The following is a 12,210-nucleotide window of genomic DNA, read 5'->3' on the forward strand; positions in this document are numbered from 1 at the left end:
AAGGAAGTCCTTGAGTGGTTTTTTTTTTTTTTTTTTTTTTTTTTTTTTTTTTTTTTAAGTATAGGAAGTACCAATAAAGTATTTAGCACCCGCAAAGAAACATTTTTGCCTTTTTAAAATTAGGTCACTTCTTTTAACCAGCAAAATGAAGCAAAACACAGATGCATCAATAGAAAAGTTCTGCCTCCCCCCCCCCCCTTTCTTTATGAATCAGTAACAACTTAACTCATTTATGCTTGACTAATGTCTCGGGACATTAATTATAGTTGAAAGCACCAAGAAGTATTTTCTGGGAGGAAGGAACGTGAAAAAACATGTTTATTCATCAACAGATGGCATTCCTAAACAGACTACAAGAAGAATTTAAGGATAGCATTCTGCTTTTCAAGATGACAACTTTTATTTCAAATGTGTTTATTTAGATGATCACCTGCTAGCTAAAGCGGCTTAAACTGCATACTAAAAGAATTCATTTTTGAAACAGCAGCCGCTATTTAAGAGTTCCAACTTCCTGCACATTATTAATTTCAAAAATTATGCCAGTCCATACCCAAAAGTGATGTGCACAGTTTAAATACAGGGTGGCAATGGATAAATTACTTATGTGGAGAAAAACAGGTCTAAGGGAGAACATTATACATATTTTTTGAGTAGATTAATTTAGATTTAGGACTCAAACATTTTCTTATCATATGGCATTAAGTTGCTTTGGATAAAACTTCTCTTTTTAACCTCATGCATTCAAACAAACACCAAAGGGAGCCAGGAAACGGTCACGCCTGTTCTCCACCCACCTCCCAACACTTGCCATCAAGAGAGCAATTATAACAGACACATCCACCCAAGGGACAGAAGACAATCAGACATACGAAAACAAAAGGGAAAGTGGCAATTAACAGGATGTTACACTATGCTGCTAATAATGTGCCACGAGTCTGAGAACTTTCCAGAGTCGTATCTCTTTTTTAGCAAAAACTGCTCGCACAGTATTGAGCATAGTACAAAACAGATTTCCCAAACAGCCAAACCTAGTTTGAAATTTTACCCACCCTATTAAAAGCAATACGCTTCTTTCATAGGTAAAACAAACTATTTTAAATCCTATTTGCTGTCCACACCAATATCAAGTTACAAACATTTCATGCGTCAAAGGCACCATAGCACATACAGTATACAAAGACTACATTCAGACAGATGTTAACAGTCAGAGGGCACATACAGAGGAAGTTCAATTGCAACCAACCCAGCAACGCATTTGAACCAAAAGCAAAAAAACAGCTTTGGAACAAGGAGGAGGGTGTTTCTAATCTGAATCGCTGTTCCCTTCTTCATGCAAAAAATGTAAAACAAAGTGCACCCTATGTTATACTACCAATTTAGTCACCAGGCCTGTACATAAACTTCTAGCTATACAACAGCAAATTATCCAACAAGTTGATGTTTTTAATGAAACAGTCTATCAACAAAAGAAAATTTTTAAGCTAGATAGTCAAAAATAAGATTTTTCAAATTCAAGTCAACACAGAAGCTGTCAGTTTTTACTTTATTAAACCTGAAGTTGTGGAGAGTTTGGTTAAAAAAATTAATTTGGAAAGCTCAAAGCATTCGTTGGGGAAACACAAACTTTTGACTGAAGAGGTTAATTCTTCAACTGAAGTTAAGAAATCATTTCCTCCTAAACAAGCACACCAAACACACATTCTGTACTGAAACCGGATGTGACCACCACAACTGTCCAATAAACAAAATAAAAGGTTTTTTTTTATCACCTCAAAAAATCCACTGGATTTTTTCTAGTTATTTTCTAAACTTAATTCTTACATGAATATATGTGAAAAGTTTCATATAAAAACACCAGCATTCCCATCTCAAAGGAAAACAAACTTGCTCTAAAATACTAAAGTATACATGCTGAGAACGAAGAAAGTAAGTGCACAGAACTAATCAGAAGGAGAGAAAATACAGGTCATGTCACTGCTGTGGGGAAAAGGAGGCGTGACTAGTAAATAAAACCAAGTGTTAAAGCATAGCTAGAAGGAAATAGGATGGAGCAAAGTATAATTCGGTTTACTAGAACCTGGAAACTTTTGAAGATGGACAGAACTTATGCATCGTTACTCTCTTCTAAGGAAAGCTTTTATAGTTTATTCTTCAGTTTTTACAGCATTATTCACTAAACAGCTATTCTCTATTTTAAGCAGAAATGTGGCTGACCAAAGAGTGCTAAAAGGCTATAAACATTCACCGATTTGTAGCAGTACATGAGAATTTCACTCATACATAAGGATGAAAAATGTAACTTGAGACTGCATAGGCTCAAGTAATCAAGTTACCACAAATGTATCCGGTAAGACAAAAGACACTTGTGGACCTATTTCAAAAAAAAGCAGAAAAATCTTTTGCTTCTAATCCCAGCCCAAGCATACTAGTGAGAATAACCACTGAAGCGGAGAGCAGAATACTGATGAGATTGGTCATTCTTCAAGACAGATTTAGCTACTGCCAAAACATAACTTCAATAACTCACACTGTTGTCCCATGAATTATCTGTTTAGACTGAGACAATAATACACAAGATCAGTCAATGAAACTACAACTCTAATAGAGTCAGCCCAGTCAGGAGACTGAAAATCACTAAGCAGCATAAGGTTGCTTAATGTCAACACGAGCTTCAGAATAGAAAGAATTGAGCGTTTATTCTTAAGAAACATGCTCAAAACAGCCCTTTCAATGTATTACCCTAGATAAATAAAAGCTTTAAATTCCCTTAATAAATAATCCAAGTAAACAATGAGGAAGTCTTAAACGACATTAACAGAAGACCATTAGTCACGATGCCGTTTCATCTAGTAATATTTTCAACCACCTACAAAGGAAAACAGATTCCTAGCAACACTACTGAACACTCGCATTCATGCTGCAGTTTATTATTTGATATAGTGGGGCAGAGAAACAGGGATCTGTCACTTCCTTGGACAAAATCAAATCAAAACAATTGTTCTTGGTGCAACAAAACTCTTTTACAAAGGAATGTGCAATCAACATCCAACCTACAGTGCGCAGATATATTAATACTCAACTAATTTGCAGCACATATGTCAGAATGGCTCGTGCAAGCAGCTATTTCATGAGAAATAGCTTAGCAAATAGTTTAGCGAAGACACCTAAACTTTTTTCTTTTGCATTTTATTAAACCTGAAGTTCCTACTTCAACTACAAAAAGCACAAAAAATAATCAAGATATCAAATACATCTCATTTTTTAACGGAAAGATACTGCACTAGAAACAAATACTGATTTTTCTGGTTTCTTTGAAAGAACGAAACCAATAGTCCTAACATCTTAAGTTAAACAGATCAGACTGGACAACCATTAATAGAAAAGGAACAGAAAGTACAACAAAAGATAAAAATGTAACCTGATTTCAGGAAGCTATAAAACTGTTTCAGATGCTTAAACATAATTGATCCTTTATCAAGAACTTCATTTCAAGATAGGAAGACACTCAAAGAAGGTTGCTGGGATTCCTTCCAAGATAAGGTAAGCATCTCAACCCTTGCCCTGAACCTGTTTTAAAAAATAAATAAATAGCAGAAATGGCAGATAAAGTGTAATGACGAAAGAAAGAAATAAATAGCTGTATTCTGTATATTTTAAGACAGAAATCCCTTTCCAGCCATAACAGGAATCAGCGTTTTAAGCATATTCTGAAAGGTTTGATAATTAACTTTGTTACTGCCTACTTGTTGTAAAATTGGCCTCTGATACCTAAAAGCAGATGCAATGGCAGCTAGATCAACTAGATCAGAAAAAAAAAAAGAACACAAAAATCTTCGATTAGAGATCTGTAAGAGAAAGGCCGTTGGGTTTTTCTGGGTTTGTTTGAAAAATCACATAACCCACAGTCTGAAAAACAAATTAGTTTACGGACAGAATCATATACTAGGTCCTTTCATTTCCCAAGTCACTTGCTACTTTGTTTTTCCAGATTTCTTCTGCTTTCCAGATGGGAAAAAAGCTTTCAGGTTGCCATCCTGGGGGAAAAAAAAAAAAGAAAAAAAAAAAAAGCCCAAATACGGACACTCCTCCCTGAACGTAGCCCCTTGCAACATACCTGTCATGAAGCACTGCTGACACCTCCCCTCGGAGCACAGAATGATCCATGCCGTCGAGGTTAGTAACTCCCCTGTTGACCAAAGGAGATAAAATGCAATATGTAATTTTAGACAAGAGTAGCCATCCTAAAGCATACTTAGCATGGTAGAACACATGAAGTTGCAGCCAGGAACTGCCAAAGATTTGTGAAGTCCATCCGTTGTTCTGATAGGAAAATGAGTCCTTTTGTTTAAAAAAAGGAAAATAAATCCCAGAAAGCCACAAAGCAGACAAAAGATGCACTCTAAAATTTATTCAAGCACAACAGTATCTGCATGCTGTTCATTTCAGTACTACCTTTTGAGCTTTTTAAAGAAAAAAAAAAAGTCAAGATTATCAAGAGCAGCAGCATAAAGAAAATTGACTCAGGAAGAAATTCCATCAACTGAAAAGTCTTAAGTTAAAAAAGGACAAAAAAATACTGATAATAGAAAAAAGTATCAATCTTGATGAAAAGCTTTTATCCCATGATAAATTACATTCTAGGATTTTTTTTTTTTTTGTCTTCCACAAACATACTGCCTACAAACCATCTTTGCACAAGTTTTCTCTCTACCATTCAGCTGTGATGCCTGTATTTCTACTATTCCCTTGACTATCATAAACTTCAATTAGTTCTCTTTTGCTTGCAAAGATGGGCTCTAATCTAGGATGCTAATTCCTGATTAGTGTTGTGTGTCTTGCATTCATGTGTGCATTAGGAACTCAAGGAGAACATTTAGGAGATAAAATAATGATAGTATTCAGTTTCAATGCCAGGACCAAAGCTTTGCTGCTCCTCAACTTTGTAAGTATGAACTGAAAAGTAAGGCCTAATCTTTAAAATAAATAGTAAACAAAATGAGAGAATGGAATTGTTCTCTATTTTCTCATCTTGGTTCATCCTGAAGAAGAGAAGGCGCAGGGGGATATAAGCACAGGTTTGCAACATCTGAAATGTCATTATAGAGAAGATGGACGTACTCCCTTCCCAAGGACACACAGTGACAGGACGAAAGGCAACAGGCTCAAGTTGCGTCAGAGGAAATTCCGTCTGGATATAAGAAAAAACAGGAACAAAAGGAAAAAACCTCTTCACGATGAGAAGAATTAAACACTGAAATAGGTTGCTCAGAGAAGTGGTAGAGTCTCCCTCGCTGGAAATATTCAACGTTCAGCCTGATAGGGCCCGGGATGACTTAACCTAAAACCCTGCTTTCATCTCCAGAAGACCTTTCCAAGCTAGTCTTTTCTGTGATACTATAATCTTGCACTAAGCAAAGAAATCAAACAACTGAGATCATCTTCAAATGACATTAAAAAAAAATGTGGGTTTGGGTTTTTTTGTTGTTTTTTTTTTTTTGAATAAACCAGGAAGAGAACTTTGTGGACAACCAAAGCAATATCAAATATAGATCTCAATAGAGAAAGTTAGATTTCTGCACCTTTTAAATCCCTGAGATTTAAAGCACTTGTTTAAAAATGCACCTTTTGCATATAAACCTCTGTCCTGCAATAAAAACACTGAATTGTTTTTAAGTCTCCCACCCAATATTAAAGGATATTAGGCTTAAATTCTGTATCTAAAAGATCAGAGGACTAGAAATCAGAGTTTCAAATGGTAGGAGAACAAGGCCAAAAATAATTGCTTCTGAACTAACAATTAAAATAGCCCATCTGACTCGAGCCAAAACATGCAATCCAGGGCACACAGCAGCTCAGAAGCACTTATCTTTCCTCAGAAGTTCAAAATTAGAACTAGGCACTTAGAGTGTCTTAAAATAAGGGTATCTAATGAAGTGATATGACTTTCAGTCCAGGTACATTTACTCAGAATACACTTATGCTCACAGTAAAGTGTGAACACTTCCCTGCCTCTGAAGCACTTGGAACATATTAGATGCATATAGCACAGCAGCTGCTACTTTCAACATTTACTACTTCCTCCTCTTGATTCTTCGTTAGAAAGGTTTCTTGAAAAATCTGTATTATGCACTGAAGAAATTACTTTCCAATGAAAATCAGCATTAGAAGTCACTTTTGTCACCACAAAGCATTCCAGACAACAAGAACATGCTCTGTAACATCACTGAATTTTAGTAGTTTTCTTCATCAACAAAGCTTCTAGAAATGAACGTGAAATTCAAAGTTGAACTAGGTCCTCAGACATGTTAATAATATAAAGCCTTTGGTGAATGCAACACTATTTACATGGAAAACAGGCTTTTCATTTGTTCACATTTTACCTTGGGTCTTTAAACATATCTGCATTTAAGCTTTCATCTTGCTGCACAGTTATATCACTACAGATGTGTAATTCTGTCTGACAGGTGATTTGTTGGGGAGGAGGGGAGAAAAGCGTTTTGTTTCCTATACCTCTACTCCCTTCCCAAGGGAAAAAGGTGATGCAAACATGAAGTGTGCTGTTTCTTTAAATACTTTACACATTTATACTAGCAAAAGCCTTAAACTGATACAGTTACATCCCGGCAAACAATTTTTACCAATTTATTTCATCAAAACCACCTGGGAAAGTGTGTTGCCTGCATATAAAGAGTTACTGTCAAACATTTAACATTTTTTTCCCATAACTATTTCTACATCTTCAGAACAATTTTGCCCCTTATTATCTACTTGGGTAAAACCCACCTTGCACAGAATTAAATTATTTTGGTTTCAGACAAATTCCACATTTCTTAATCCTCTGAAACTCTGCTGAACATCTTCCTGGCTTGTCACTTCAGCCACGTTAGTTTATTCCAGTGTATCCACCTGGTCCTCCTGCTTCCCTCGCCACATCAAGCACAAAAGGCTGCTTTCCAAGGTCCTTCAGGGCTCAGCTTTGCTGCTGTTGCTGCATTTATTCCCCTTAATTAGATCAACCTTTGGCAACCTGTCCAATAAGCACCTCTACAGTTTCTTTCATGTGACCCCTTAAGCATGAAGGTGCTTTTCCTTATAAAAAGGCCACGATGATTTCTCCTTCAGAACAATCACCACCAAGTCAGCGATGCTGCGTGGCACTTGACATTTGTCAGAGGGCTGATACATTGGAACTGTTTCTTCTTAGTCACTTGGTTTGATTTCCTACAGATCTCCTTCTGCCCCCACTCTCTCATTTTGCACTCTTTGGCTTATTAAGCCATTTTACATTTGTACACTGGCGATGCTGCTCAGGCGAAGATTCAAGCAATGTATTACCCAGAGTTTGTGCAAAGTAGATATTGAGCTGTACTCTTCAGTTAGCATTTTTACGGAACAAAAAGCAGGAACACAAGCTTAGAATCATTAAATTCAAAAGAATAAAAGGTTCGTGCTTGCCACAGAATCAGTCATCTGGATGAAGTTAAAAATATATATATTTCTTTAAAAAGTTCATAAATCTCTTCAACAATCCTTTTAAAGTTTTATTTCTGAATTTAAAACCCAAGACTTCTTCCTCTGGCAAGACAGACTACCTGTGAGCCTTTGCAGCCAGAAGCAGGAGCTGAAGGCTGACAAACCACAGGCAAGCAGGACAAGTGCAAGTAAGTACCTACTATTAAGGCAGCACTTTGTATCTCTAAATCTGGGCAAACAACTGAAACATTTATTTCGGCTCGACAGCCACCAAAACTAAACACAACAGGAGGTGTAAGCTGATGGCTGAGCACTCTGCTAGCACAAGAGCAGCACAAAGGCTCAGGCCTTTCCACTACAGGTTATTCTGATCCAGCAGCAACCACGCAACTGCAGCATATGTTGTGTCAGGGTTGCTTATGAGCAAGTGTTAAATAAGGCACGAGAGAAACGTTAAAAAAAAACAACCAAACAACAAAAACAGCACATTTCCCATGGCACTCTCTCTTTAATTGAAAAGACACTAAAACAAATGTTCCTTGCTACATTTAAAAATCAACATATTTTTTTCCAAAGCTATTTAATTTCGACTCCTTGTAGCAAAGCCAAGAGATCATCATTAAAAACATAGGTGTGAAACTGCCCAAAGCCCAAAATTTAAGGAAGCTTCTGTTCCTGAAACACCAACACACTTCATACTGCACACAGGAGTTCATTAAAATTCAGCATTAAGCATATGCTGGATCAGTTCAGACTTCCTGAAGTATCATTTACAGTGTAATTTCAAGAAAGCCACATATACTAAAAGGAAGTGAGACTGTTTAATAGAACAGGATCCACTACACTGAACTCCATAACACAAAACCATATTTAAAATCAGTACAAGTAATTCTTGTTATATGTAAACCATCCTACTGCAAAGCTAGCATGTATAGCAGAGGGAGCACTGTTAAAGCAACGTGAACATCTGGCTTGTGATAAATACAGCCTAACACGAAGGATGCAAGCTGACACTGAGAAACATTAGCAATGTGTGTATTACAAAGCTCCAAAAGATCTACTGCCTTACTCTCATCATCTTATAACATCCTGAAGTCATCCAGGATGCCTGCACCAAATCAAAACACAAACTATTTCACTGCATAGCTACAGCAGCCTTAAGATGTTGTAGACAGCAAATTAAACATCCAGAGCTGTTATATAGGAAAAGAAAAAAAATTTTATACAGTTTGTAATGCAATCAAACTTTTAATCTCAGGACAATCTGACAATTTCAACCTCTTGATAGTATATGCATTTGTTCTAGCACAATCATGCTAGAATTGGATTGTTTCATTGTCTAAGGACACAGGCATCTGGGCCCTTACGGATCTTGACTCTCAAGTCAATCTGTATCTGACAGTGATGGGCTTCATAATTTGAACTCTAACAGCAACAAGTCTGACAATATCACAGTCACCGTTAGATTTCAAGACAAACACGGAGTGTCGTTTTATAGAACTATTTATCAAACTGAAGTTTAAAGTTAGAACTGTCTGCTTATAGACTTTTAGTGACATGCAGGATAATAGCTGGACTTATGAAAAAGCCTTATTGTACTTTATTTCTAAAGGTGATCTCAAACAAAGCAGATAATCTTCCCACACTGATGACACTGCAGATGTCTCCAACTCCGAACCGTACCGTTGTGTCTAGCTTTGCAGCCGACAGCGTCATCAACATCAAAGTCACGGCTCTTCCCCACTGCTTCATTCCAGCGCACCAGCAGACACCACGCATGTGTCTCTCCAGCCTGTGGTGGAAGCGGCACCTCTTTCCACATCCATCTTTTCAGGCTGTACTTAATGTTTTGGATAGTAAGTTGTGAACAAGCAGGTTGGCAACTGGCTGGCCTACATTCACCTAACGAGTCTTGCAGGTGGCAGGTTGCCCTCTTCCCTCCCATTCTTCAATACCCTCATTTTATCACCAGCAAACATAGCTTTTACCTGAAAACTAACATGGATGAAAAAGCTCTTTGAGACATGGCACCACACTTTTACAGCAATGAGGCAGAGACCACAAACCAACTCATTACTACAGGCTCTTGCCCATGACACCAGGTCAGGACACTGTACAAGGAGAGTCTCAACTCACAGCACCGAAACTGCAGTAGCAGATAGCAGAATTTTTGCAATATTGAGATGTATGTACCAAAGTATTGTTTTAAATGCTGTTATGAATTGTAAGTCAGATGATTAAATATTTCATGCCTTGATTTGTACACTGAACCGAGTTTTATCTCACGTATTTACAAAGATGAATGAAAATATTACAAAGCTTTTTAGCTGGCCCCAAAAAAACATCTAATCAATTTGATGTAAAGTACTCCTAAAATGTTGAAGTCCTTACAGAATCATATCTTCAGTGCTCTATGAAGGACTTTCACTTCTCACCTGCACTCTTCTTCCTTCACAAAGCCTTTGCCAATAGGAGTAACCTATGGTTATGAATTCAGTACATTAAAGCTCATTCATCATCACTTATATTTAATACATTAATGCTAGTGAAATGGATCCCTTGACAAAGTCTGATTACACAAGCATTGCCTTTTAAAAAAAAAAAGGCACACAGAAGCAATCCAACAAATATGACAAAAGTCAAAGATAAAAGACTTATCTCCACTGTGACAACAGAACTAATGACCTTTGGATATCACTTTCTCCTCAATAGCAGAGGAAAAAAAAATCCTGGTAATAAACCAACTGCTGCCTGCCAGTTATTTTAAGAGGGTAAAGCTTTATGTTGTTACTACGACCCAGGAAGGCCAGCAGAACATATTAGTCCATTCACTAGGAAACTGAATAGCTTAGATACAGCATGTCCCTTCAGTGCCCAGCTTGTCACATACACCCCTAATCTACTGATTACTGAGGGCACAGCTCAAGTACCTATTACTATGGTACAAATTGGACTTACTCAGACAAGGGCAGATGTCAAGCAGAACAAGGCACCCTAATTCAGCCTGTCAGGCTCTCAGAGCACGAGCAAAATAGGGAAGAAGCATGCAGCTTTGCATTTTGGTCAAAAGTATTTTATTTCCACAATTTAAATATTACCAAGTATACTTATGAATATTTTTTTCAATTTGTGAATGTAGGAATTAATACTATTAAATGAAAAAAACTTCTATTGTATGCTTGCACTTTATTAACAAAGAAACTTAATGCACTGAAGTTGCAGTATATATTTTAAAGCCTTGAAAGCTTGCTGCTTGAGTATTCAAAGGAAAAACATTTTTCCCCTTTTAACCAGAAATTCTGTACATTCAAAACTGCACAGTAATATTCACAATAACAATAAAAAACCAGATCAATAGCAATTCCCTTTATACATCCCACAAACTTTATAAAAAAAGGGTAAGTATCACTCACAGAGAGAGATACTGAGCACAGAGGTTAAAGCCAAGGTTATGATCATGTAGAACTGGAAAAAGAACCTTCACCCTGTAACAAGAGCTAAAATCTATTCAGTTCACAAGATATCCCATTATATCTTACCTATATTCACCCTTACCACAATCCTGTAAGAATTAAACTAGCCAGATAGATATTACCTTTTCTTGCAGCTATTAATGCTGACACAGAGGAGTCTTAATGTAGGCAAATCCAGAAACACTGTTCACGGTGGGTGTCATTGGCTGTAAGCTTTATCCGCTCTCCCTCAAATATCAGAGCACAACCTGACCCAACCATATGTTAAAGACTGAAAAGCCGACTGCTATGGAGCTAAAAGTCCTTAACAGCAACAATCTGCATGAATTAAACACTACCCCTCTCCCAAAACAACTGGTGTGTATATTTTTCATAGAGCCGGTTCTGAAAATTACCATAGTAAAATACATCCAACATCTGCAAATATATTCAAAAAAAAATCTATCAGTGAGTGTGATATCACTAGGAAAACCTTTTCATTTAATGTATGTAGACTGATATTTGAAATATTTATACCTAAATTATATTTCTGGTAAACAAATCAAGTTATAATTTTATTAACCTGGTACTGAAGATGCCTTATTAAAAGGAATGGTGAATTTCTCAACTGCAATGTTTTTCAAGCTCTGTATAGTGATACCCAGTTGGCAGTTAAATAAAACTGTGCACATCTAAAACACTTCAAATATATCTTATCCAGGCCTGTACAGACCAGACTGCCACAGAAGTTCTGCTTCCTTCATTCACCTTTAAAGCTTCCATAAAGCTACATCAAAAGCTAGGTAAAGAACTGTTGTTTGTTTGTTTTTTTCAAAAAAGGGAAAAGATTGAGTTATGAAACAAAAAAAGTTTCCTTTGTCCAAGGATGGACACAACAGCTTAGCAAGCTGAAACAAAAGATTCTGTTACAAGCCAAGGCTTTGTCCATATGCCTTCACTCTCATTACTAACAGCAGAAATACCTGCTGGTAAGTTTGGGGAATTTAAACATGGATGATTTTTAAAACAGCATTATCCACTGAATGACTATTCAGTCTCAAAGAATATGTAGACCACCAAGCAACTCCTACCCGATTTGCTGGGTCAGAAGTGGGACTGCTGAAAGATCACTGTCTTGGAGGCACATGGAGCATTTGAAGAGCTGCATGAAGCAGCGTTCCCTAGCACACCTGATCCAGGGATTTTGCTTGGTAGTGCTGCCTAGAATCCACAAACACCAAGAACAACACGAGCCGGGATGGGCAGATCAGACAACCCACCACCA

The 12,210-nt window shown here is 37.0% G+C and overlaps 1 protein-coding gene across 6 annotated transcripts in view; it reads right to left on the reverse strand.

Annotated features, from left to right (window-relative positions):
* KLHL13 (kelch like family member 13) overlaps positions 1 to 12,210 on the reverse strand; it is an 89,255-nt gene that overhangs the window by 56,157 nt on the left and 20,888 nt on the right. For 5 of the 6 annotated variants that reach the window (XM_067303987.1, XM_067303986.1, XM_067303985.1 and 2 more), the window contains one exon: positions 4,115 to 4,186. The exons of the other annotated variant lie outside the window; for it this stretch is intronic. In XM_067303987.1, the coding sequence (XP_067160088.1) occupies positions 4,115 to 4,186 (72 nt within the window). Of the gene's footprint in view, positions 1 to 4,114; positions 4,187 to 12,210 lie in introns of those variants that run through there. 6 annotated transcript variants of the gene reach the window in all.

The sequence above is a fragment of the Apteryx mantelli genome, chromosome 13, assembly GCF_036417845.1.
Source record: "Apteryx mantelli isolate bAptMan1 chromosome 13, bAptMan1.hap1, whole genome shotgun sequence".
Classification (NCBI taxonomy): domain Eukaryota; kingdom Metazoa; phylum Chordata; class Aves; order Apterygiformes; family Apterygidae; genus Apteryx; species Apteryx mantelli.